The sequence below is a fragment of the Scyliorhinus canicula genome, chromosome 12, assembly GCF_902713615.1.
Source record: "Scyliorhinus canicula chromosome 12, sScyCan1.1, whole genome shotgun sequence".
Classification (NCBI taxonomy): Eukaryota; Metazoa; Chordata; class Chondrichthyes; order Carcharhiniformes; family Scyliorhinidae; genus Scyliorhinus; species Scyliorhinus canicula.
In genome coordinates this window covers 134,957,331-134,985,235 of record NC_052157.1, presented here as the reverse complement: position 1 = coordinate 134,985,235, position 27,905 = coordinate 134,957,331, and the positions used below count along the sequence as shown (strand labels likewise).

Sequence of the window (27,905 nt, the reverse complement as noted above, 5' to 3'; positions counted from 1 at the left end):
TAAAAGTTACTTCATGTCAAATTTATTGTCACATGTTTAAAATAGCTTTATCGTGTAACAAGATTTCTTTAATAGAAGATGAAACAGCCCACTTTAAGGAAAGCCTACCCCCAAAAAGATGTTCACAACGATCTGTAGTGCTTCACTGATTCCAACGATGCAATATAAATGACACGACAAATTCATTTGTGAAACATCCGTTTAAATTGTAGCTTCTCTTCCTCTTCCTTATCCCTCATTCTGGAATCAAGGATCAGTAGTTGCTTTTTCACTTGCTTGGTCATTCCACTATCGTACTCGAGAACTTTGTCAAAGTCTGCTTTGGCCTCTTCTCTATTCCACACCTCTGCATGGGCTTTGCCCCTCAGAAAGTAGGCTTTCACACTGCCTGTTAAAAGGAAGATAGAAATTCACAAGATTATGAAAGGCGGGAGTAAAATTACATTGTAGACTTGGTATTGATGTGTGGAGGTTCAGCTACACTTGTACATTATCCTCAACAAATCAAGCAGGGAATCATAAAAGAGTAGGTGATGCCAGTTGATCTGCAGCAGCAGTGCTCAGAGGTAACAACAAGACAACAGTGCCTGCATTCTTTCATTTCCGCACTCACAAATTCTATGTTTTTCTTTAAAGCAAATTACTGTGGGTGCTGAAATCTGAAACAAAAACAGAAAACACAGGACAATCTCAGCATGTCTGACAGTATCCATGGAGAGAGAAGGGAGCTAACGTTTTGAGTCTGGATGACTCCTTGTCAAACCTGGAGAGAACTGGAAATAGGGTCAGATTTATACTATTGTGGGGCAGGGGGGCGTGGAGTAGTGGGGCTGAATAGGGGGCCAGCAATAGCAGGATATTGACAAAGATGTTGTGGACAGAAAGACAAAAGGAATGTAAATGGGGGTGATTATGGCTAAGAAGGGTGCTGATGGCAGCACATAAAGATGTGCAAATGGCAGAACTGATGTGACCATCAATTCACAAGACACGTGGTTGGAAGTGAACAGTGGTTTTAATAGTCTTACAACTGAGCCTGCCTGCAACGAGATGAACTGGCAGCAGGCTCACAACTGCAGATCTTTATACTTCCGGTTAGTGGGAGGAGCCATGGGTGGAACCATGGGCCGAGCCAAGGGTGGAGCCCAGTACAAACTCCTCATATCCCCCTATGGGCAGAGCCGCGCAACTGCTCGTATACCGAGCTTACAGAGACACAACACATACAATATAACACAGTGTGAATTACTAGGATTGTGATTCACCACATTCACCCCCTGTAAAAAAATCAAGTCCGGCGGGGGTGAAGGGTCTACAAATTGAGTCGGTCCGGCAGTCGGGTCGTCCTCTGCGATCTACGAAGCACCGGGGTTGCAGCCTCTTCTGGTGGCTGGGTGGTGGCGGTCGGCGAGGGTACGATGGCGGACTCCGGGGGTGATTCAGTCTGAGCTTCGTATCCGGCTGCTTCGACTGGTGACGGGGAGCGCCGGAAACCCATAGGCGCGGGGGCGCGGAGCACGGGCAGTGAACATGCAGGCATGGGGGCGCCGGGCACGGGGGGTTGGGTGGGTGTAGTGTGAGGGGTACCTCAGCGGTAGTAGTGTTGGAGTTGGATCCTGCAGGCACCAGGTCCCGGAGGGAAACAGTGTCCTGCGGTCGTCAGGGTATTTGATGAACGCGTATTGGGGGTTCGAGTGGAGTAGGAGCACTATCTCAACTTTTGGGTCAGTTTTGTCTGCCCGGACGTGCTTCCGGAGGAGAACCGGGCCCGGTGTCTTCAACCATGCTGGGAGCAAGCCCCGTGGTAGTGCCCGTGGAAAAAACAAATAGCCGCTCGTGAGGGGTCTGGTTGGTGGCTGTACATAGGAGGGGCCTAATAGCATGGAGCGCATCGGGGAGGACCTCCTGCCAATGGGAGGTCGGGAGCTTCCTCGACCAGAGGGTCAGTAGGACGGTCTTCCAGATCGTCGCGTTCTCCCTCTCCACCTGCTCGTTCCCCCTGGGGTTGTAGCTGATAGTCCTGCTCGAGGCGAAGCCCTTGTCGAGCAGGTACTGACGCAGCTTGTCGCTCATAAAGGACGAACCCTGTCGCTGTGTACGTAGCTGGGGAAACCAAACAGGGTGAAGATGCTGTGCAGGGCCCTAATGACTGTGTGGGAGGTCATATCGGGGCATGGGATAGCAAAGGGGAAGTGGGAGAATTCATCTATGACGTCTAGGAAGTACACATTCCGATTGGTCGAGGGGAGTGGCCCTTTGAAATCGATGTTCTGGCATTCAAAGGGCCAGGAGGCCTTTACCAGGTGGGCCCTGTCTGGTCCACAGAAGTGCGGTTTGCACTCCGCACAGATCGGGCAATCGCTGGTGATGGCTTTTACCTCCTCGGTGGAGAAAGGCAGATTTTGGGCTTTGACGTAGTGGGCGAGCCGGGTGACCCCCGGGTGGCAGAGGTCATTGTGGATAGCTTTCAGGTGGTCGTCTTGCGCGCTGGCGCACATGCCGCGGGACAGGGCATCTGGAGGCTCGTTGAGCTTCCCCGGTCGGTACATGATATCGTACTTGTAGGTGGAGAGTTCGATCCTCCACCGTAGGATCTGCGAGGTAGTGCCTCCAGTGACGTATGGCTTCCACAATGGATTGTGCTTCCTTTTCGACCGAGGAGTGTCGAAGTTCCGAAGCGGAGAGGGTTCGGGAGCAAAAGGCGACTGGTCTCCCTGCCTGATTTAGTGTGGCTGCGAGAGCTACCTCTGAGGCATCGCTCTCTACCTGAAAAGGGACGGATTCATCCACCGCCCACATGGCCGCTTTGGCGATGTCCTACTTGATGCAGGTGAAGGCCTGGCGAGCCTCATCTGATAGAGGAAACAGAGTGGCCTTAAATAGTGGGCCTGCTTTGTCCGCACACTGAGGGGCCCACTGGGCATAATATGAGAAAAATCCCAGGCACCTTTTGAGGGCCCTGGGAAAATGAGGGAGAGGGAGTTGTAAGAGGGGGTGCATACGGTCCGGGTCGGGGCCCAGGACTCCGTTTTCCACGACATAGCCGAGGATGGCTGGCCTGGTCGTGCGGAAAACGCATTTCTCCGTGTTATACGTGAGGTTGAGTTTCTGGGCTGTCTGGAGAAATCGACGGAGGTTAGCATCGTGGTCCTGCTGATCATGGCCGCAGATGGTGACATTGTCCAAGTACGGAAACGTGGCCCGCAGCCCGTACTGGTCCACCATTCGGTCCATTGCTCGTTGGAACACCGAGACCCCATTCGTGATGCCAAAGGGAACCCGGAGGAAGTGGAAGAGGCGGCCGTCGGCCTCGAACGGTGTGTAGTGGCGGTCCTCTGGGCGAATTGGGAGCTGGTGGTATGCAGACTTCAGATCCACCGTGGAGAAAATGCGATATTGGCCGATCTGATTCACCATGTCTGCAATCCTGGGGAGGGGGTACGCATCGAGGAGCGTGAACCGATTAATGGTCTGGCTATAGTCCACTATCATTTGGAATTGTTCCCCGGTCTTCACGACCACCACCTGAGCTCTCCAGGGGCTATTACTGGCCTCTATGATCCCCTCACATAGAAGCCAATGGACCTCGGTTCTGATAAACACCCTGTCCTGCAGGCTGTACCGCCTGCTGCGAGTGGCTACGGGTGTGCAGTCCGGCGTGAGATTGGCAAAGAGTGGAGGGGGGTCGATTTTTAGCGTCGCTAGACTGCAGATAGTGAGTGGGGACAGGGGCCCGCCGAAGCTGAGTGTGAGGCTTTTAAGGTTGCACTGGAAGTCGAGTCCCAGTAAGAGTGGGGCGCAGAGTTCGGGGAGTACATATAGCTGGACGTTCGAGTAGCTAGTGCCCTGAATCGTTAGAGTCGCGACGGTGCGCCCTTGGAGGTGAACAGAGTGTGAGCCCGAAGCGAGGGAGATAGTTTGCCGTGCAGGGAAGATAGGGAGCGAACAGTGTCTTACCAGATCTGGGTGTACGAAGCTCTCGGTGCTCCTGGAGTCGAAGAGGCACTGTGTACTGTACCCGTTAATTTTAACAGTCATCATCGAGTTGCGGAGGTGTTTCGGACGCGACTGGTCCAACATGACCGCGCTGAGTTGCGGGTAGTCGGCGGCTCGATCAGCTGTGCTGGAATGGCCCCGTGATGACTGTCCGCTGAGTTTGTAGTCTTCGAGGTGAGTTTCAGAGTTTGAAGAGGATGGATCCCAAGATAGCCGACCCCGTGGATCGTACGTGGCGGGCGGCGAGGAAGATGGCGCACAAGATGGCGGCCCCCATGAGTCGCACGTGGCCGGCCGCGTGGAGGGGGGTTGCCAAGATGGCGGCCACCATGAGTCGCACGTGTCGGGTGGGGGCGAAGTCGGAGTACAGGTCGCAGCATTTCGGGGCCTGCGGGCCTGTGAGTTTTGGGAACGAGTGCTCTGGGCTGCGGGAGAGTTTGGAAAGGGGGATTTCTTCGGCAGGCAGACCCGGGCATAGTGTCCTTTGCGACCGCAGCTGCTGCAGGTTGCGTTGCGGGCCGGGCAGTGCAGCCGTAGGTGCTGGGGCTGTCCGCAAAAACGGCACACTGGGGCTGCGTAGTGGGTGGGTGGCCGCGCGGTGCAGGCCTGGTGCAGTCGCTGGTCGGGGGCCCAGGATGGGGTCACTTGGTCCGCGGGGAACGAGGTGACGCTGCGGAACGAGACCTCCATGGTGGTAGCCAATTCTACCGTGTCCTCTAAATTCTGGGCCCCTTTTTCGAGTAACCACTGACGCACATAGTTCAACCTGAGCCCTGCCACGTACACATCTCGGACAGCGAACTCCATATGCTGTTCAGCTGATACAGCTTGATAATTACAGTACCGAGTGAAAGCTTTTAAATCCCGCAGGAATTCATCCAACGACTCCGCGGGGCGCTGGCAGCGGGTCGTAAAAATGTGGCCGCATAGACCTCGTTGATGGGCCTCACGTACATTCGATCTAGCATGGCTAGGGCCACCGTAAACGAGGTAGTACTGTTAAGTTGAGTGGAGATACGGTGGCTCACCCTTGCATGCAGTAGGCTGAGTTTCTGCTCCTCCGTAGTTTCTGTAGTGCTTGATTCAGCCAGGTAGGCCTTGAAACATCTGAGCCAGTGTAGAAAGATTTATTTCGCCTCTGCAGCCTGAGGGTCGAGTTCTAGTCAGTCAGGTTTGAGGGCTGATTCTATAGTCGTTTCCTTCAAGTTTCCGAAGACTATTAAATTGATGCGACCATCAATTCACAAGACACGTGGTTGGAAGTGAACAGTGGTTTTAATAGTCTTACAACTGAGCCTGCCTGCGACGAGATGAACTGGCAGCAGGCTCACAACTGCAGAATTTCATACTTCCGGTTAGTCCGAGGAGCCATGGGCGGTACCATGGGCGGAGCCAAGGGTGGAGCCCAGTACAAACTCCTCATCTCCCCCTATGGGCAGAGCCGCGCACCTGCTCGTATACCGGGCTTACAGAGACACAACACACACAATATAACGGTGTGAATTACTAGGATTGTGATTCACCACAAGAACAAAGGTGAGCAGTGTGTCAAAGGGCAACTAGGCCAAAGTGGAGTGGGGGGGGGGGGGGGGGGGGGGGGGCAATTGTGAGGGGAAAACAAATCGATGGAAGAATCTCCACCTGTCGCTGACGGGAAATTTCGCATCGACCTCGTTGGTCAGATCTCAGCCAGTTTTGAACGGCTGAAAAATGAGCCCCATGAGAATCTACACATTAGTGGCTCCTTTACCGTCTGATTCGCCAGACTTGTGCCTCAGCTGCTCGCCGCTAACAAGGGGGAGCCACTTTTGAGCGCTCCCTTACCACTCGTTGAAAGTCAACACACCAGTATGGCAGCGCGCCGACCTGGCCTGGCTTCACAACACTATGAATGAGAGTCAGGTCACCCTGTTCCCCCGAGGAGGTTGGAGGAGCAGCGACAGCGTCAGCAATGCTGCCTGGGAGGCAGTGACAGCTGCTGTCAGTGCAGACAACATGACCAGGGGGACCGCCGTCCAATGTTGGAAGAAGATAAATGACGTCCAACGCGTTGCAAGGGTAAGTTCCCACCTCTAACCTGGCATCAGTTCTGCCTGTAACCACTAAAATTCCCAAACCCCCCTCCTCTCCCCCAATCCACTATCTGGCACTTCGTACCCTCCCAACATCCGATCTTCAAGCATGTTCCTCACGACGCCCTGGCACCCACCAGCACAACCCCTTCATGCCCAGGTGTGGTGCCCACACATGCCACCTGCTATAGACAGCCTGGCCCATCAAGCGTGTGGCTCACAATGCCCTCTCTTTGTCCCCGCAGAAGAAGTTAGACCATAGTAAGCGGGAAAGAGCCAAGACGGAAGGAGGAGTACCAGAGATTCGAGTCCTCACCCCCTGTGAGGAACGGACCCTGGAAGTCGCGAGGATGCCCAAGGAGAGAACGGTCACAGACAGCGGGCTGCCCCTTCACCCAGATAACCTGTCACAAGTGAATTGTTTATGTCTGACAAAGTTATCCTTCCCTTTTACTGACCACGTGTCCATTGTCTTACAGGATCATCACCTGAGGAGGCTGGGCCATCCGGAATCACGCCCCTTTGCCACATTGGAAGAGAGCTCTGAGGAGACCACCGGCAATGCATCAGAACTATCACCCGCACCTTCCACCAGCGCAAAGAGCCATAACTTGGTGAGCGACAATAGTGGACAATAGCAACACAGACTGGTGAGCACCACTTAGCTGCTGATGCACATCAGGTGGAGGCAGGAACATATAAGGGAGTCAGCAGTCGGTAGTCTGCTGGATCCCAGGACAAGCTGGGTGCCAGACAGATGTCGAGCCTCTGGACAAGGTTCTCCCAGAGCTGATGCAGGTGGTAGGGCACAGCCATGACATTCAGGAGGGGGTGTCCGTGACATTCCAGTGACTACAAGGCTGATTGGTGGAGTCTCAAAGGTTTCAGGCACAGGAGACGGTGCCGACAATGCGTGGCACCGAGGCTAACACTGCTATGATGACAACCGCAGTGGAAACCCTGGAGCGCGACATCTGGCCCTTGAGTGGTGGTGTCCAAGGCATGGCTCAGTCTGTGATGACCATGGCTGAGGGCCTCAACATCATGTCCCAGTCTATGGGGGATGTGTCCCGACACAGGTAGACATTACCAAGCTCTCTAGAGTATGGCCCAGTCACTGAGGAGCATCACTGAGTGCAAGGACGCCATGGTGCAGACAATGGGGATTCTCCAGGACTGGCTTTGCCAGATGACTCAGAGGCATCTGGAGCTCACTCCAGCTGCCTCTCCATTCCATGGAGTCCCCCAGAGTCCTTTTGGCATCTTCATTGAGGAGGATGCGCTGCCCAACCCGGGGCCTGCCACGGCGGACTCCAGTTCTTCCGATTCCCCCCTCCTGACACTGGCTCATCTCAATGTTAGCAGGAAGAACAGGGTGGCATGGAGATGCCAGTGACACCAGTAATTTGGCTACGCACCCTCCAAAGGCCACATGGCACAGCAGACAGAAGGCTGCCTCCAACACTGATGTGCATCCTGGGAATACACTTTGACATAGCAGTAGAGCATGAAAGATCAAGAAGAGGAGTACTGAGTGGACACTGACGAGGTCACTCTCTGTAGCTGGGGGAATGGAGCTCTGTCACAGTAAAATGTTCACTATTAAAACATGTGTTAAAGCACGGTGACACAGTGGTTAGCACTGTTGCCTCACAGCACCAGGGACCTGGGTTCAATTCTGGATTTGGGTAACTGTCTTTGTGGAGCCTGCATTTCCTTCCCGTGTCTGTGTGGGTTTCCTCCGGGTGCTCCAGTTTCCTTCCACAGCCCAAAGATGTGCAGGTTAGGTGGATTGGCCATCTAAATCACCCCTAATGTCCAAGGATGTGCAGGTCAGGTGGGGTTATTGGGCTAGGGCGAGGAAGTGGGCCTAGGTAGGGGACTCTTTCAGAGGATCGGTGCAGAGTCGATGGGCCAAATAGCCTCTTTCTGCGCTATAGGAATTCTATGCTTCTATGTCACACCTGATACATGTGAAGCCTCTGTCATGTTAATCTTCACAGCTGGCCTGCCTGCACCCCAGCCCCTGCACCAACCCACCCCCGGTACAGTGGTCCAAGATCAAAATCTCCCAATGCATACCCTGTTCAGAGGGTGGGTGTGAGCACGCTGTCAGCGGAAAGACAGGAGTCAGACTTTATCAGATCCTGAGGAGCACCATAGCTTTCCTCACAGAGAGTTATCGTCACTCTCCTACCTTGTATAGTGGCCCACTGACAGTGCCAACAGCAGCCCATCATCCTGGAGTGATCACCATTGGGGGGGGGGGGGGGGGGGGGGGGGGACAGGGTAATCAGGGAGGGGGAGGAGTGGGTGGGGAATGAAATGAAGGGAAGGGAATAGGGGAGATGGGAAGGAAATGGGGGGGGGGGGTTGGGCTGACGGATACACACTCCTCCGAGGGGAATCTGGAGACAATGAGTACCTTGCTGGTCATCCCCGCATGTCAGAGCCGGTCCTCCATCTCCCAGCTCCTCCTCGGGCTCATCCCACAGTTCCCCCTGATCCACATCCTTTTCCATCTCCTCAGACGAGGTCACATGTCCCTTTGCCTCCTCCTCCTCCAGTATGTCGCCCCACTGTGCCAGATTGTAGAGGGCACAACAGACCACCACAAAGCGGAAGACCCTCTGTGGGGTATACCGCATGGCACTGCCAAACTGGTCCAGGCATCAGAACCATGTTTTCAGCCACTGCACCGCTCAATGACAGCACAGGTGGTAGTGTGTGCCTCATTGCATCGAGTCTCCTCCACGGTTTCAGGCCTCTTCACTGGTGTCATCAACCATTTCCTGAGCGCCTAGCCCTTGACCACCCCCCACAAGCCAACCCAAACATCTTGGGATGTTCCTCAAAGACACTAGGGATCTCCAATTGCCCCAGCATGTAGCTGTCATGTAACTTCTAGGGTAGCAAGCACACAATGCATGATTCAGAGGCAGTGACCGCACACAAAACAGTCAGGGTGCAGAACCTCATCCTGTTAATGTAGGACTCTCCCTGATGCCCTGGTGCTCACAGGGTGACACGCGTGCCATCGATCACCCCATGGACCTGGGGCATTCCAATGATGGCGGATGATCCTACAATCCGGGCACCTTGGTGGGCCTGGTCCAGCTTGAAGGTGATATAGTCTGATGCCCATACGGGGCATACAGAGCATCCTTCACCTCCTGGATGCACCCTTGGGCGGAATATTTGGATATTCCCGCTCAAGCCCTGGAATGACCTGGTGACGGAGAGGTTTAGAGCTGCAGTGACCTTCGTGGCCACTGGTAGCGGCTGTTTTGTTCCTCTGCAGAGCACCATGTCCGCTAGGTCATGCACAGGCGCCGCATTGTCTCTCTCTGCTGAGACGGAGTCTTCTGTAGCATATACTGTCCTTCAGCTCATAGAATGACCAATGATGCCTGTCCACATTGGACAGTCACTGGCGTCCCCTTCTGAGTCACTTCTCAGTCTGATGGGCAGCTGGGTCTTCAGGGTGTATCTGAACATGAAGTGCCACCTCCAGCCTCTGTGGGCATTGCTGCCGTCTACGGCATCTGCCCGCTTCAGCTGCCACAAGCTCAGCAAGGGTAGCGTCTGTGGGATCCACACCAGTAAACATTGTTTTATCTGGAATGAATTGGAGGTGGAGAAAGACTGACTATCAGACCGGACTTGCATCGCTGGACCATCAAGCTTCCCCCACCCTTACTATGATTGTCCCGCCTTCTCTCAGATGCCATCCATCAAGCCAGTTGCGCTGACAAACCTTGCTCTGCACACTCACCCCTGGCCACATCAGGAACCCCTAGAGCCCAGGCCTCTGCCAGGAACATTAGTGAGGCGGTGCTCAGATGTTGTTCGCTTACCCACACACTTACCCTTTGGCCGCAAGAGAATTCCCAATGCTGAAGCCCTGCTCTTTACTGTTTGATTGTTGGCAGCTGCCTCTATGGTGCTGACATTCCTAGAGTTCAGACACACTGTTTAGGCATCAAAGATTGCTGGACATGCAGTATCATCCTCTGAGACATTGCAGCCTATGCTTTTGAGGAGACACTTGAAAATTAAAAGGCTGGATCCTCCAGTCCCCTAGCCGTGTGTTTCTTGGCCGTTTGCTGGCAGCGAGATTCTATCTTCCCGCGACTTGTCAATGGGATTTCCCATTGTGACAACCCCACGCCACCTGCTGGCGGGGCTGAGCTGTCGGCGCAAAAATTGAATCGGCACTGGAGAATTCCAGCCCAGGAGTGTGAAGTGTTCCCACAACTAACAAGGTGATTTGTCATTGGAAATATCCTTCCGCTGTGAAGTTAGAGGCTGTTCACAGTCAAAGGGAGTGAAATTAACTTTCAGGAGGGAAGCAGCAGCAGGGCCCTGTGCTGGGAGAGTTTGGTAGGACAGACAGACTACTGTTGTGGTTGCCCCTGTTATGGGTCTCCACAATATTTAACATGGCTTGAAGGCCTCACAGATACAAAGCCCCTCAACCCCCTGGCCCAGGGGCGAACTCCGACCTGGAACGTTTCAGCACCTGACCAAGCCCAACCCCCCCGAAGGCCCGGTGCCCTTGCGCTGCAGAACGGAACATGGAAACGGCTACTCACCTCCTCCCTTCCCCTCAGCAGCCATTGCGCCAGCTGCACGTTTTTAAAAAAAGAGTGCAAAATGACACTCGTATGACTTCCCGCTGGGGAGTCGAGTAATTCCTGTGAGGCTGCTGCATTCAACTCCAATCTCCTTAATGAGATTGAAATAAATGCAAATTAAGGTTAATGACATTCTCGCCATATCCGGTGCAATCTGGAACACGCCATCGGGATTGGGCCGGGTGGAACGCAAATTGGTTAGCACCCGGCGGGAATCTCGGTTTTGCCCTCTCCCGCTATTCACCTGGCATGCCCGAATCTGAACCAGGCGCATCGCGGTCTCTGAATCATGCCGGGTGTGTGACGTGGTGGAGTTCTTGGAAGCCATGATGTTCCTATGACCTCACTGCTGTTGCGCTTCTCGTTGATGTCGATTCAGGGCCAGGAAGGGACGGTGCCGACAGTTTCACGCCATGGAAATTGGTTTGTGACGGAACCTGAGTAACTGCTTTGGTGATCTGTCAAATCAGGATTACGATAAACATCTGGGATCTGATAGGCCGAGGGACAGTGGTCACCAGGATCTCACTGGTCAAAGTTGTGAGATTTGATTGCTTAAAATTGCAATGAGCCCTGAAATCTGTTTGGCCCAAGGGACACTACATCATTCATCTCATATAATCCTACCTTTGTAAAATCATAAATGATATCAATTGATGCTTTCCTATACATTCTGTGAAAAATTCCTGATATCATAAATAAACATGTGGGATGAAAATCAGAGTGATGAGATCAGAAAGCATTGATCACACAAAGGGCAGTGGCACTCTGCAGCGCTGCACTGTTCAGATTAGGTCAACCGAGCATTTCAAAATTGAGATTTGATCAATTTTTGTTCGACAATGATCATGAGGTTGATGCAACCAAGATGGTAGGTGAAGTAAAGATCAAGCTGAGTGGTGGAACAGGTTCAAGGAGCTAAGCGGTCTATATTCCTGTGTTCTTACATTCAGCCGACATGTATAGCCTTCTTGAGGGCGATTGGGATAGTACATTACTTGGACACCATCTCTCCCTTCGAAGACATTTAGGTAGTGAACACAGCTCTCGCCTGAGTCACAAGGAGCGAGTTCGGGTCCCACTCCAGAAACTTGAGCACAGAAATCTAGGGTGGCATTTCAGAGGAAATGAGACACTGTGGGAGTTGCAGTCTTTCAAATGAGACATTTAAACCAAGGGCTGCTCTGCTCTCTCGAAACAGAGATCAGGAAGTGTCCTGGCCAATGAGTTGGGCAGCACGGTAGCATGGTGGTTAGCATAAATGCTTCACAGCTCCAGGGTCCCAGGTTCGATTCCCGGCTGGGTCACTGTCTGTGCGGAGTCTGCACATCCTCCCCGTGTGTGCGTGGGTTTCCTCCGGGTGCTCCGGTTTCCTCCCACAGTCCAAAGATGTGCGGGTTAGGTGGACTGGCCATGCTAAATTGCCCGTAGTGTCCTAATAAAGTAAGGTTAAGGGGGGGGGGGGGTTATTGGGTTACGGGTATAGGGTGGATACATGGGTTTGAGTAGGGTGATCATGGCTCGGCACAACATCGAGGGCCGAAGGGCCTGTTCTGTGCTGTACTGTTCTATGTATAATGACGTAAAATTATAAGAATGGTGTCTCTTTGGAACGAAGTTGAGGCTTTAGGCATTGTAAACTTTGGTTCTTGGTAATAGAAGTTCCAATCCCAATTCTACCCTCAGTACCAAACCCTCCGTGAACTTCCGTGAAACACCAGGCACATGAGCATCAAATTAAGGGCTAACGTCATTCGATGTGAGAAATATTCAGTGCAGTTTTAATGAATTTTATCATGACAGTGTTCAATATCCTCATTGTTATGCTGCCATGTTTGCTGCAAAGTTTGAGCAATGAGTTTCCGTGTCTTACCTCAGTGATTTGCCCATACCTGGATGTTTGTTGAGGATATCGGTTGTTTGCTCCAGCACTTCATAGTATTCTTCCATCTTTAAAAGACACTGGCAGTAGTTCAAGACTAATGTGACAATCATCTTCTCCAACTTGAGCCATTGAATCTCCCAGGGCTTGTGCTAAAATTAAAAATAGGCGTGATTCTCCAACATCTTGTTTAGAGTAACATTTCTTTATATTTTGGGGGCCTCTATTGACTGGGAGTGCAAAATGCAGTGCTTATTATTTATTCTTCACCATTTTCAATTCATGAATACATTTAGATGTATAATTACGCTGTAAACTAATTGTACATACATCATGATGCAGCTTATAGTTATCAAAACACCAAGGAGACAGGAGGAGGTGGTGGTGAAGTGGGGATTCGGAGTCAGACCCACTACTTTGGCTGTGGGCCTTTCATTGGGCACTAACAATATGATGACATATTTAGCTACAGGAAGCATGATGCAGGTTGACAGGAGTTAACCATCTTTTCTTGACCCATAAGTGTCTCATTTTCATTTGGCACTCCCTCTAGTGGTCTGATCTAGGGCTAATCAAAGAAAATACAGACAGAAAAGGTTACCAGAGGCAAGGTTAGCCCCGAAACAAGCCCCTTGCAGCCTCAGTAACCATATAAACTAAAAGTAAAATGTTCTCTTCTTCAAATGGCAGATTACTTATTGATCCTCAAAATATGTAACACAGCAGTTGATGTGCACAATGCAGTTTACAATTCAACATTGGTCAGTGGTTAAGGCTTTAGAAGCGCATAGTATTTTTAATGCAGAATGCTAACATATGAATATTGTAATATAACACTAATGGGATAAACAGAGCAAAATATGGCAGATTTATGGCATGTAGGTGTCTATTTAAATGTACCTAATGTAGCATTTACATTGTAGCCAGGAAGAAATATGTAAGAGCGGAAATTTCACCTGTTCCCTCCGTGGTATCAGATAAGCAATTTTAATATCAGAAGAACATTATTTAAATTTAAGTTATTTAATAAAGCTTACTAATACAGGCCTGGATTTTCATCAGCAGAATTCTCGGCCCTGCGGATCCAGCCTTTGAAATCATAGAATCCCTATAGTGCAGAAGGAGACCATTCAGCCCATCAAATCTCCAACAAAGCCTCCAATAGAGCACCCTACCTAGGCCCACAGCCCCATCCTAACCCCTTAACTCCACCTAACCTTTTGCATATTAAGGGGCAATTTAGCGTGGCCACTCCACCTAACCTGCACATCGTTGGACTGTGGGAGGAAACCGGAGCACCCGGAGGAAACCTACGTGGATACGAAAGAATGTGCTAACACCCAAAGTCAGAATTGAACCCAGGTCCCTGGCGCTGTGATGCAGTAGTGCTAACCATGGTGTCACCATGCCACTTATACTTGGACTGGGGTTGGACTAGATTAGAAGTCAGGGCTGGCGTCGCTGGAAGTAGTGAGAAGGATATCAGATGCAGAGGCATGTTGGGTGAGCACATGCCTTGTGGTTCCAGCACTATTTCCAAAAATTTTAAAAGTAAATAAAATATAAAACCTCCCTCCAACCCTAACCCCCATTCCAACCATCCACACACTTCCTAAGCCAACCCATGCTACCTCATTCCTTGTACCCACATACTATTTCCTTGTGCCCTCCATGCCACCCCATGACCCACAACAATTACCACGGAGGGTGGAACAATTAAGCCTAACTGCCTATTGCAGTCTTCACTATATTGGAAAAACCCAGTTACTACATTAACATTCCTTCAACTACATAAAGCCTTATAACAACAAATGTTTAATTCAAGGTCCCAATCCCTCATAACAACAAGCACTGGAACTCATAATCCCATGTCAAAGAGTCTAGAACTTGTAGCTGCCAGTCAAACTGAAATGGCAGGCACTGTCCTGTGATAATGGATCATTGTCAAATGAGTCATGCAGCACTAATCAAGTAATTAAAACCCTCACCCTTATGTCGACTGACAGAGTGAGATAGAAATAAATGATTTTTTTTACACTCCAGAGCTTTTATTAAAGGTGTGAAAAGTAGACTTTTAAATGCCTTGTCAGCTCCCTTTCAAAGCTGCTTTTGGCACATTGACATAAACACTGTCACTTTTGACAGGTCCTCTTGACATGTACTTTTGACACTTCAGTTTGGCAGGTCTGTCGAGAGTTCCACTGAGTTTGACAGTTAATGGCAAATGCACTTTTCATGCACCTTCATGTCAGTTTTAACTTCCGCCAAAGAGCACCTTAATCTTCAACAAAGGGATCCTCGGAACAGGACCCTCCAAAATATTCGCATTTCATGCCCATCTCTAGCTTTCCTGATAAGGGATGGGCCTTTGTGATTGTTTGTGAAACTGAGTGGCTTTCTAGATGGCTTCAGAGTACTTTATAAATCAACCATCCTATTTCGACTCTAGTCACATATATGTCAGAGTAAGTGGGGGTGTGGAGTGAGGATGCCAATCTTTATCATGCATTTTTCCAGTGTTAGCCCACAAATCATCAAATATTGAATTAAATTTCACAATATGCCATGGTGGAATTCAAATAAGCAATCTCTGGGTTATAGTAACACACCCACCATATTACCATACCCATCACCTAACTATACCTACTATATTACCGCAGGCCCGACAATTGTTATTCTCACTATATTACACACCCGTCCATTACCATACTCGTGAGAGGTGTATGGTTAGTGAAGGGAGACTTCGGCCTGAGTGAGACAGAGACCGAGTATATATGGGAATTTGGTTCAAAATAGGATTGGTAAATCTTTTTCAAGTTGAATTTTAGAGTGAGATTCAGATTCAGATGGGCTAGAACTAACAACCTGGCACTAACAACATTTAAGTAAGTTAAATAGCCTAAATAAACAACCCAGTTAAACTGCCTTAGTGGCAGTGAATGCCCTTGCCTGAATAGGACCTGGGGCAGCAGCTAACCGAGGGGGTAATCTGACCGGACTGTCTGCCCCTCTTCCATGGCCATGTTTGCGGCTGGGTGTCCCTGGAAAGAGAACATGCGATGTCCACGGGCACCATAGAGGCCTTCGGTGTCCGTGGGTGCCGCAGGGGATGGAGTGCTTTATTGACTCCATTAATTGCACTTTAATTTGATGTTCATAAGTTTCTGTTGATCTCTGTTTGGTTCAGCCAGTGCCTCTTTTGCTTTGTCCGTAAGTTTGTTTCTTTTCATATATTTGGTTAACCTAAAAGAATTGAATAGGATCTGAATAGATGTTCATTACTGCAGCAGGAAGCTAAGCTAGAGAGTGACTCTTCACTGCACTAAATAAGAAAGACTTTTAACATACACGGTCAGTAAGAGGCACACAGTCAGCGAGGGGAAACTTCATCCTGAGCAAGACAGCAGCCGAATTAGTATATTTTGAAAATAGTTTCAGAGTGTGAATTCAGTGCTTGGGTAAAAGAGGTGCTTTAGGTAAGGTTCCCTGCAAGAAATGCGAGTTCGAATAGAGTTCTGGGAGTTGGGTAATTACGGAAGTTAGTGAAGGAAGGGAAAGAGGTGCTCTTTTGCATTCTAACCTTCTCAGCCTTCACAAAGTGGTTTTACTCCGCTACTGGCGAAGGAACTATTTAATTGGTGATGTCTGGTATGTGATTTAAGGTTTATTCTATCCTGAAGGTTCAAAATAGTCAAGCAACTGATGGCAGGGTTAATAAAATATATACAAACAGAAGTAAAATACATAATTAATTAAATAATAAATTAGAACACATTAAAGATAGCTGATATGTCACACAGCTGCAGCATGTGCGAGCTCCTGGATGCCACATTAATCCAGGGCAAACACATCTGCGGTAAGTGTTTGAAGTTTGAGCAGCAGGATTTAATGAGTGGTGTACCATAGGAATCAGTGCTGGGGCCTCAGCTGTTTCCAATTTATATAAGTTACTTGGCGGAAGGGGTGATCGCCAAATTTACTGATGACACAAAGATAAATAGGAAAATAAGTTGGGAAGAGGATGTAAGGAGGCTACAAAAAGATATAGGCCCGGATTCTCCGTTTCCCACAGCTAAGATCAGGAATCGCAATCGGGCGGAGAATCCCACGGCAGGGCAAAGTCGGGATTCACACCAGGCAGCAAACTGGTCGCGAGCCTCCGTGCCCTCCTCGTCAGCCATAGCAGGGGCCATAGCGGGCTTCCCAACAGCCCAGTCAGGCCTCCCGCCTCGAATCGCCAGGACCATCCAAATAGCCATTCGAACTATTTTACATGTGATTGCCAGGCAGGATGCACCATTCACCATTCACCTGCCAGCTGAGATGCTCCTGCCCCCCCCCCCCTCCCCCCAGGCCAAGGGTCCCGCTGGTGTGAATTGGTACAAGTCCTGAGGAGTGTGGACCTGATGGCTTGCAGTCTGACGGGAGGCAAAATGATAAGTACCCTCCCAACAATTGCCAGCATGATGCCGAGGGGAGTCCTTCCTGAGAGGTGGGGGTCAGTGGGACCTTGCGCTGGGCCGGAGGGGCTCAGGCAGGAGGTCTTCCCTGGGATGGGAGCTCCTTTGGCTGCTGTTCCCATCTGCAGCCTATAAAACCCATTAAACAGTCCCTCAGTATGTAAAAAAAATCAAGTACCCATAATTCAGCGAAAGTGTTCTTATCTGTAGCCATAAACCATTTAAACAGTCAGTCAGTGAGTAAAAGGTTAAATGTTCCCATAATAAAGTGGAAATGTGCTCATTTGTACCCCTGTACCATTTGAACAGTCACTCTTTGTCTCATAAATACGCATTCCTAATTCCTAAAAGTGAAAGTGTTCTTATCTGCACCCCTAAGCCCTTTAAACAATAAGTCAGTTAGTAAGAGATAACGTTTTCTCATATAAAGTGTAAGTGTTCCCCAACTGTATCCTAAACCTTTTACAAAGTTTGTCAGCATGCAAAGTTTAAAAGTCTGTGAGGTGAAGGTTATCGTAATCCCTTTAAAGTGGCGGAAATCTTTTAAAGTGGTTTTCATACAGTCAATTTCATTGCCTATTGAAGTAACTCTGTATGGCTAGGAGTCTGAATGCTTTGAACTGGATTTTTTACATTGAAATTCAAACTCCACTGCCTGCGAAAAGTATTGTGATTGACAGCTCACTGGACCTTCAAAACGTAAAGTCAGATTGTTTATTTTTACAGCTCTGCAGGAATCCATTAAGTCAGGATAGCAGCTGTTTATTCTTTTCATGAGTCTGCCTCTTTGTTTGAGAGGAAAGAACAGCTGTTTGGGCTGCCACTTCACTTTCAATGAAGCACTCAAAATACATTGTGGTTGCTTCTTCACCACAGGGACTGCAGCAATTCAAGAAGGCAGCTCACTGCTACCTTCTAAAGTGCAACTAGAGATGGGCAATACATTCTAGCTTAATCAGCAATGCCCACATCCCATAACTGAATTTTTAAAAAAGCATTGCAAGAGTCTATTCACCACAAGAGGTAAGTCTATTCAAATCACTAAGTGCATTCCAATCACTCAAGCATGTGATTGCAATGCACTTACCTCTCTTTGATGTGGTAGGTGTTTGTAAACATTGGGGTTTCAGTGCTTAGAGTCGCTCATCCATGAAGGGAGATGAATGAATCAAGGCTGTTTTGTGGAAGCTGTCAATCACAGCCCACTCTTAGAAATGAATGAATGGCTTTTAGCTAAGGATCTGAGGGGTTTAACCACAGGTCACAGCTGTTATCCTTCCAGGAAGGGACACCTGGAGCTTTGAGTAAGTGTTATAGCTGTCCCTGCCTGGACTGCTCTCCATCTTACATACAGGAGTCTCTTTTCTGGGAGAGGGTGGGGTCTATGGGGGTATCCCTTTAGTCGGGGGTCTTTGTGGGGATTCCTTTAGTTAGTGGGTCTCTTTCCAGGGGTTCCTTTAGTTGGGATTTCTGTGGGGTTCCCCGTAGTTAGAGGGTGTCTGTAGCAGGTTCCTTTAGCTGGGGGGGGGGGGGGTCCCAGAGGGGGTGGGGGGTTCTCACTACTAAGGGGGTCCCTGGTGGGGGTCTCCCTATTAAGGCAGTCCCTGGCGGAATACTTTGATTTGGTGGGTTTTTGGGGGTGTGTGTCTGGTAGAAGAGCGGTGGGCAGGTAGTGTGCATTATGGGGGGGGGGGGGGCTGCGGGAGGGTGGCCCTCAGAAGGACTTTGGGGGCAGCCCTCAGAAGGACTTTGGGGGCAGGGCAGCCCCCTTCAGGAGTCATCCCCTTGGCATACCGGAAGGTCCACCATATCAGGCTCATGTTTGGTGAGGCCTGTAATAATTCCACCCCCACCTAGTGATTCCCGACTGGAGAATATCGTGCCGGGCCAGTTAAATGGATGCAAATAAGTCATTAAGACCCATTGCGTTCATTTATATTTTCCCGCTGGGTGGTGGGTGGGGTCGGAGCATTGCATTCAGATTGGAACCCGTCAACACCTGGCACCAATCCTAATTTTTTTCATCCTCCGCTGCATCAGGTGCGGATCACCGTGAACCCAGGCCATATACTTTAAAATTCACGAGACTTGCAACCTGTAGCGTCTCCTGTTCTGGTGTGTAAATCATGTGGATCCAGTTTTGGTCACCTGCATACATGTGTCAGGGAGCCAAACTGTTCCATAATAGCAAGTGGATACACAGAACTGATGTTGCATCGATAGTAGCTCCACCTTCCCAAGTTTCTAATGACACGCCATACAACTATGTCATGGTAGCAGATATCAATACCCAAATTAATCTCTAGCAGACGTACCAGGAGAGTTTGTGTCACGGGGAGAGATCTCACAACATAAATCAGAGGAGCACTGCACTTAGGCTGTTTGAGAATTCAGTTCCATTCAGTTCAGCTTGTTAACCTTGTTGATATCAATAACTGCAAGCCAATAGCAAATTATGCCATCAGCACTCGTGATTTAACAAATATATGGGAATCGATAGAAATGGACAAAGTAACATGTTAACTGCAATTCATTGCGGCTAAATTAGTTGCTTTAGTGTCACCCTGAATGGGTTTTCAGTTTGTAAATATTAGATACCTTTACTTGTAGATTCTTTAAGCAGATAACGGCCTCCCGATATTTTGCTAATGCCTCTGGGTACTTGCCGAGTTTAAACAGTTTGTTTCCTATTCCGTGAAGAAGCGGCACAGCCTTCAATTTCTCGTCATCATTCATGGCCCATGTTTCTCGTTTGTAATCACTTGGCGACTCGATCTAAAATTTAAAAATACATTCTATTTCCACAATAAAAGTTATGTGTCCATGGTTATTTGCAAAGCAAGCAAACTGAAAACATTTTTGTAATTTATTTGAATAGTGAACTATAAGATATAGTTTTCACCTTTAAAAAAAATTGCACGCATTTCATGTCTCAATTTTGGTGCACTTTGGGTCACACCTGGATCTCATAGAAACCTATAAACTCTAACAGGACTAGACAGGTAGGTCTAGACAGGGAAGCAAAGTGGCACTGTGGTTGGCATTGTTGCCTCACAGCGCCAGGGACCCGGGTTCAATTCTGGACTCGGGTGACTGGCTGTGTGGAGTTTGCACTTACTCCCCATGTCTGCGTGGTTTTCCTTTGGGGACACCGGTTACCTCCCACAGTCCAAAGGTGTGCAGGTTAGGTGGATTAGTCATGATAAATTACCCCTTAGTGTCCAAAGATTAGGTGGGGTTACTGGGAAACGGGGATAAAGTTGGAGCGTGAGCCTAGTATGGTGCTCTTTCCACAGATCGGTACAGACTCAATGGGTCGAATGGCCTCCTTCTGCACTGTAGGGATTCTATGAAACTCTTGAAAGTAAAGATGCAGGGAAGTAGTTTCCAATAGTAGAGGTGTCCAGAACCAAGGGTCACAGTCTGAGGTTACGGGGTAGACCATTTAGGACTGAGATGAGGAGAAATGTTTTCATCAAGAGAGCTTATGGAATTCAACCACAGAAATTAGTTGAGGCCAAAACATAAATGAAATGAAAATGAAATGAAAATCGCTTATTGTCACGAGTAGGCTTCAATGAAGTTACTGTGAAAAGCCCTTAGTCGCCACATTCCGGCGCCTGTCCGGGGAGGCTGGTACGGGGCGAAATTCAACTAATTGGATCAAAGTCCCACAGCGAGCGTGTTTAGCTGTGTGTTTTCTGGCGCTCGCAGTGCCAAGAAACACATGGCTATATATCATGACTCACATTGTATAAGTGGCCTCAGCAGAGAGCCCACGGCCGAGGCCCCACATAGCCCTGTTTTGCACACTGAGGAGCTGCGCTCGCTGGATATCCCCAGTGTACTGAGAGATCGGGATTTAATTTTTAAATGGCATCCCGATCACCGAGCCCTGAAATTGACCCCTGGATCCCCCCAACCCAAGCGCACTAGCGGAGGGTCCCCGGCATCCCCCACCCAACCCGAGCGCCCGAGGGGAGGGTCCCTGGCATCCCCCACCCAACCCGAGCGAACTAGCGGAGGGTCCCCGGCATCCCCCACCCAACCTGAGTGCACTAGCGGAGGGTCCCCGGCATCCCCCACCCAACCCGAGCGCCCGAGGGGAGGGTCCCTGGCATCCCCCGCCCACCCGCTCAAATTCAAGTTTTTGACATCTTTGTTTGCTACCTGCCGATGTGTATAAATGTGTTGCAGGCTTCTCCAGCCCCCAGCCAGGTGTTTCCTGGCACTGGGAGGAGAGCCCATTCACTGGTGGTAGGATTCTCTGTTTCCCGCCGCTGTCAACAGGAACTCCCGTTGAAGCCTGCTCACACCGCTGGGAAACCTGCGAGCGGGGCTGCGCTGTCGGCAGGACCAGAGAATCCCTCCACCACAGAACGGTGGGAGAATTCCAGCCATTTTATATATAGTGTTTGATCCATGGCAGCATGATTGCATTATGTGATGTCTTCTAAAACCATTGGTGATCAAGTGGTAATGCTTGCATATCTTAACTATGTTAATCATCTTGTGTTGGAGAATGCAGCAGGTTCATGGTTAGTAGTATGGGCCCAATCTCTGGAAGCATAATGGTGACAAATACATCTGGTATTGGTCTCTTTAAAAAGTCACTGATCCTTGGCGGTCTGGTGGCACAGGAGGTATCTGAACTATTGACGCATGTACTCAAATCAGGAGGTGTGTTTTTGATCCTAATGTCGGGTAGGACTCCCTGAATGTCTGGTGGTGAGTATACATTCAAATCCGGGTGATGTCCCAGTCATAATGTGCCGTTACTTTCTTGGTGGCTTTTCTGTGACATTCTGAGATTTAGGTTTTTCCAAATTGAAAAACGAACTAAACAAGATATGTTCTTACTGTCTGCCAGTTTCAACTGGCCACAGAGAAATTTGATGACCCAATGAAATTAAGATTGTTACAAATGTTAATTGTGACAATATTGTCCTGTGATTTGTTTCTCAAGATGTTTCGTAAGATGAAGATCATGGATATATTGAAGGATTAGATAGCATATTAACTTTCTTTAATTTTTAAGGAACATCGAGACCAGAGAGGAGGTGAGAGTGACTCTCGCTCTCTATATCAGTTCAAGCTTTCTAAGATATCATGATAAGAATTGCTCTTGGCAACATCTTTCTGAAGGGTGTCTGAGAATGAGTTGACATTACTCAGGAAGCAAAGACATTTACCCATCTTTTTTTTATCTGGAAGGAGTAACTACATCATAACATAGAGCCCTGTTTTTTAAATTTTTGCAATTAAGGGGCAAATTAGCATGGCCAATCCACCTACCCGGCACATCTTTGGGTAGTGGGGGTGAGAACCATACAGAGAATCTGCAAACTCCACACGGACAGTGACCTGGGGTCGAGATCAAACCCGGGTCCTCAGTGCCGTGAGTCAGCAGTGCTAACCACTGTGCCACCATGCCGCCCGATCCCTGACAACGGAAATAAGAAAGGCCCTCAATGGAAAAGAGGAAGAAAGATCAAATAATCTACTGAAAGGACTAACTTTACTACTTGTGTTCAATTGCCACGTTAGAGGTAGAAATCAATAGAACAGGCTTAACCTTCAACAGCTCAAGAACAAAGATGAGTGGCTGAGGTTCTTTCTGCAATTCATCCAGATCGTCATATCCCAGGCTGTGATAGGCAAACATATTGGCAAGACCACAGGTATGAACGTGCCAGCTTGTTGGGTCCTTTCCTTCTACGATCAAACGCAGGCTCTTCGCTACAGTTGGATACAAACCGGTGTGCTGCCATTGGGAAAAACAATTGTCCCAGTTTTAATATTTTTAACAATAGCCAATTGATGCACTTTCACAGGTAGTAAAATACAATAAAAGAGACATTCAACAGAAGTCAGAAAGTCCTAATTCGGGAAAGGAGAAACTGTAATGTGCTGTTGGGAATGGCTCTGGAAGAACTATTCGACTATATAAGTATTCTATTCCTCTCTCACCTCTTCACCGTGGCATACCACCTAATATTGCTTGAGGTCAGTTAGCTCAGGTGGCTCGTGATGCAGAGCAGCGCCAATAACGTGGGCTTAATTCCTGTGCCAGCTGAGGTTATTCATGAAAGGCCCATTTTCTCCGTTTTGCTGCTCGTCTGAGGTGTGGTGATCCTTAGGTTAAATCACCACCAGTCAGCTCTCAAAGGGCAGACCATCCACTGTGGTTACATTTAATGTTGCTCCATTTTAAAATGTTATTTTCCTCTTTTGCTGTACACCTATTTGGCAATAATAACAGGCAACTGGTTGAAACCATTGTTGCTGTTTTAACTGCTTCCTCCAGCACTCCAGAATTCAAGGAAAGGGGAAAATTCTGCAATATGGTGTAGCAATCCAGCCAAGTATGGCTTTTAAGTGGCCTGTGTATTGTTAAAGCTTTCATGGACTGAATTTTCAGGCCCTGCTAAGGGTGGGAACAGAGGTGGAACCAGCACAAAAATAATGGAGCTGGCCAGTGTGGTATTTTCCCGTCACTATTCCCAGCACCGACCATTTCAGAGCCTTGTTAAGGGCATTGAAAGGACGCTGACTGACATTTTCCAGTTGATCTCAAGTTTTCCGATGCAGAGGTGGGCGTCCATCAGCAGGCCGAGGATGAGCACTGCAGGCAGACCAGGGGCCCTCAGAGGAGACAGCAGCAGCTGAGAAGTTTAATTCAGCCTCTCTGAGCTCCTAGATCACCCCATTCAGTGGCGGGTCGTGTTCTGCTCGCTCTCAGGCAGAAGTCAAATATTTTTCATAGGATGAGAGGAGCATGTCTCCGTCCTCACTGCAATTCATCATCATTCTCCTGCAGCATCCAGCCAATCACTTTAGTGCCCTGCCAATGAATGTAACCACCATCCCGATGACATCCTGCAGGCACCAGAGTAGTGAGAAGATGTAAGAACATGGTGGAATAGGTCTTCAAACCCGGGTCGTGGTCATCCCCAAACTGAGAGGCTATGAGGCCATCCCGAGCCCTCCACCCCAGATGGATCATGGCCATTGCCTGAGATCCATCCCCCACCTCCTCTGTCGGTTGCCCCTTGCCGCCCCCCTCGATATCCTCCTCATCCGGGGATATGTGGCACTCTTCCAGCTCCGCCGGCGAGAATCCCGTTTCTAGATTCTGGTTGTTATTTTGTGCCCGAGTCGCTGTTTTCGCTGACGGCTAACACAGGCTGAAAAGTGCCCCCATGGCCTCAGTGACTGAGGGGAAGGGTTGACTGAACTTAAAAATAGGCCAGGGAGAAAACTTTCATAGTCTGCTCATCTTTGGAGTATATTCGTACTATTCTTTACAGCCCTTGATTTTTTACAAAGAATATCTCTTCCTTTCTCAGCAAGTTTCTCCTTCCCTTCACAATGTTGACTCTTTGCTGAAATATAATGTACGAACGTTGTTTCCTCACCCATTCTTCATGTGTGGGCTTTGACATATTAGTACTGGCAGGCTTCTCAAGCACTGCTCCTTCTGCAAGAATAGTCTGCCCAAGTCACTAGCTTGCCGGCACCGTGTTAAAAATTCTGATTTGTTACTTCTGCTTAACAAAATAAAATAAATTAGCATGAGCTCAGACCGCACGTAGTTTAATTAAAACAATTCTTTCCTGGAAACTGTTACCTCGCTGTCTTAAAGTTACGCAGCCTGTGTAAAGGATATTTGGCTGGAATCCCAGATTTATTTTCAGTACAAAGGAACTAGCAATGATTTACTTTCCTAACCTTAAATCATTGAAATGTTGTTTATCCCTTCGGGGGTGGGTGGGGAGAGAATCTGTGTACGGGTTTTTAAGCATTTTTTAAAATGTTCTCATTCACCTTTTCGAATGCCACGCTATATTAAGTGACCATAAATCATCCTTCCACGGGTATAGTGTCCATATGTTGGCAGCTTAGCTTAATCTGCTTACTCCTGCCTAAGGATGCGAATTAATGACTAAACAGAAAAATGGATTGCGGAGCATTGTGACAGGCAGCATTATTCATCTGAAGATTAATGTAAAACACTAAGGGACTTAATTTCCTTCAGAGAGTATGCCATCCATTCAGTGTTTTCCCACCCAAAATCTACTCAGCTGGCTGCACTTACAATGACATCACACCAGAACTCCGCAACCTCCCCGATCCTCATGGATGACAGTAAAATTTCCCAGACTTCTAGCTTAAACATATTGCCGAAAATGATTTCCATTGGCTTGCCAACTTGCTTGCTGTCATCAATGACCGTTCGGTCTCCATCGCATCTTATAGTCCGAAAATGAAATGTGACCTAGTGCAACAAAGATTAAAGACAGTTATATTTTACTTTGATGTCAAGGACATTTGGATAGATTATTAGATTGTAAATATTTTATCTCCCACTTTGCTCCTAATTTGCTCCTTGCAAGTGCATTGGTTGATAAATTCATATCAAGTTACTTCCTGTGCCGTTTTGACACAGTTGTTAATTAATTTATTTCAAGTGAGTCAGCAGATCTGGACGATGAATGCGATTTCCGTAGTGATACTGTCACTGGGCTAGTGATCCAGAAACACAGGCAAATGCCCTGGGGACATGGGTTCAAACCCCACCATTCCACTAGTGGAATTTAAGTTCAATTAATGAATTCTGGAATTAAAGGTTAGTCTCAGTACCATGGAACTATCGTCATAGAATCCCGACAGTGCAAAAGGAGGTTATTTGGCCCATCGAGTCTGCACCGACCCTCTGAAAGAGCACCCCACCTAGGCAACCCCCTCATCCTATCCCTGTGACCCCCACCTAACCTGCACGTCTTTAGACAATTTGGACTGGAACACGCAGAGGAAACCCACAGGGACACGGGGAGAATGTGCAAACTCCACGCAGTCGCCCAAGGCCAGAATAGAAACATGGGCCCTGACGTTGTGAGGCAGCTGTGCTAACCACTGTGCCACCATGCTGTCCATGTCTGTCGTCATTAACCACCCATCTGGTTCATTTTTAAGGAAGGAAATCTACCATCCTTACCTGGGCTGACCTACTTCTGACTCCAGACCCCGTAGGGATGTGGTTGACTCTTGGGTGTCCTCCGAAGTAGCTTGTCAAGCCATTTCAAGGGCAATTAGGCAAAGGGCAACAAATGCTGGCCTTACCAGTGGCATCCACATGCCATGAAAAAAACTCAAAGACATCTTACATGACCCTACGTACCTGAACATTACAGGAAGAACTCAGTCCCATAATAATTACATTTTGGTTTCCAGGCATTTCATATCGTAATCATTTATCTAAAATGTATAGCATTACTTTTTACATCAAGGTTAGACTAAAATGTTTCTGCAGTAGTTTGGTGTAGAAGAATTGACTCTTTTCCCGTTCTAAAGCTTTTTTATTTAAAAACAAAATCAATATCGGATTCACTCCTTTTGTATTATCAATGAAAATCCATAGTCAAAATGAATTTGAATTGCTAGAACGTAATGGAATATGTTGCCTAGATCATGGCAAAATTATCTTAAATCAAGCAATAATAATATATGGAAATGAAAATACCAATATTATCATTGTGGTAAATCAATACAATACACTGCAACAAATATTCTCCCTTTCTTATGTTGTCTGTACATACACTGCCTTTGATTCAATGTTATAAGCCATAGTATTTTCAGTAAATAATACTTAAATGCAGTTGAACTTACTTTGGATCCTGTGAGAAATTTTGGCAGCTCGCCGGTTCCTCCATGGAGAATTGTCTTTTTAATACCTTCAACGTTTGTCAGGTATGTTTCCTCCATGATTGGTCTTCACAGAATGTGGTATAGGATTGCAGTTTGCACTCTCAGTAAACAGGGCTTCATGTGCAAAGATTACCTGGTGATCCTGGCTTTATAGACAAGAGCAAACAGCAGCGGAGCCAATAGCTAGGAGCAGGAATGTAACAAGGCACTCTAATTGATTAAGAATATTCCTGTTACATAATTCTTGATCCTCTTAATGGTAGGGCTGAATTTTCTGGAAGAAATCGGCATGCATCTTAATTCTGATTTAGCCACAAGGGGATGAAATTTGGATATTGAAGAACTCAAGTGACATTTTCAAATCTTGTTTGACACTGCAATTCACTTCAGCACACTTGAATAAAGGAGGGGATGGGGGAGAAGCCAAATCTCTTGATCTTGATCCATTATCCAGTGACGCCATTCAGCAAATGTTTGCGTGTGGGCTTTGGGTAAGCAAGTGCATGATGGAACTCGGTTGTGGTCACTACACTGTTGAATTGTATGCTGAAGGTGTTTATTCCCCTTTGACTCAAACATTCCTCAGGATAAATCATTGGAGGAAGGGTGGTTGGATGGGGTGGGGAGGCGGGGGGGTGGTTGAGGTGGGATAAATATTGGGAGAGAAACCTATAACATAAAACTCAAAATGTTTGCCTTGCAATGTGTGCTGCCTGCAAATTACCTACCGTTAAATTTGGTTCTGTACTCTTACATAAATTGATCCCAGTTAGCAGTTGTACCTTTTGTAATGCTTATCTGCACACACATGGCACAGTGCAAGCTGTTTGGATGACTCAGTGCATTAATTGACTCAGCTGTGATTGTGGCTATTCTTGTCCTGATCTCTATTACATTTGTATTCTTTACTGATCACCTAAATAATTTGGCTTCTACAATTTAGATTATTTTCAGCTGTGAATCTTACCTCCTTCGTTTTGAATGTATCCCAGATAAGTTTCTGATAACAAAAACAAAACTGTGAACAGAAAATATTTTTAAAATTATTTTCGCTACTGAAGTTATCCTGTGGCGCTGCAAGATTTTTCTTCCATCTTTTGGAAATTAGTACATGGATGCCAATTTACATTTCTGCTAATAAGCAAATTTA

General features: G+C 48.0%; 1 protein-coding gene across 1 annotated transcript; it reads right to left on the bottom strand.

Annotated features, from left to right (window-relative positions):
- On the bottom strand, window positions 1–26,894 carry aipl1 (aryl hydrocarbon receptor interacting protein-like 1). Its single transcript, XM_038814223.1, has 6 exons — window positions 26,717–26,894; window positions 25,146–25,325; window positions 22,623–22,811; window positions 19,646–19,822; window positions 12,598–12,739; window positions 1–388 (listed from the first exon to the last, which is right to left on the bottom strand). Exons 1-6 carry the CDS (start codon window positions 26,810–26,812, stop codon window positions 183–185), a joined length of 990 nt encoding a protein of 329 aa, XP_038670151.1. The 5' UTR covers window positions 26,813–26,894; the 3' UTR covers window positions 1–182.
- Window positions 26,895–27,905: the final 1,011 nt, after the last annotated feature.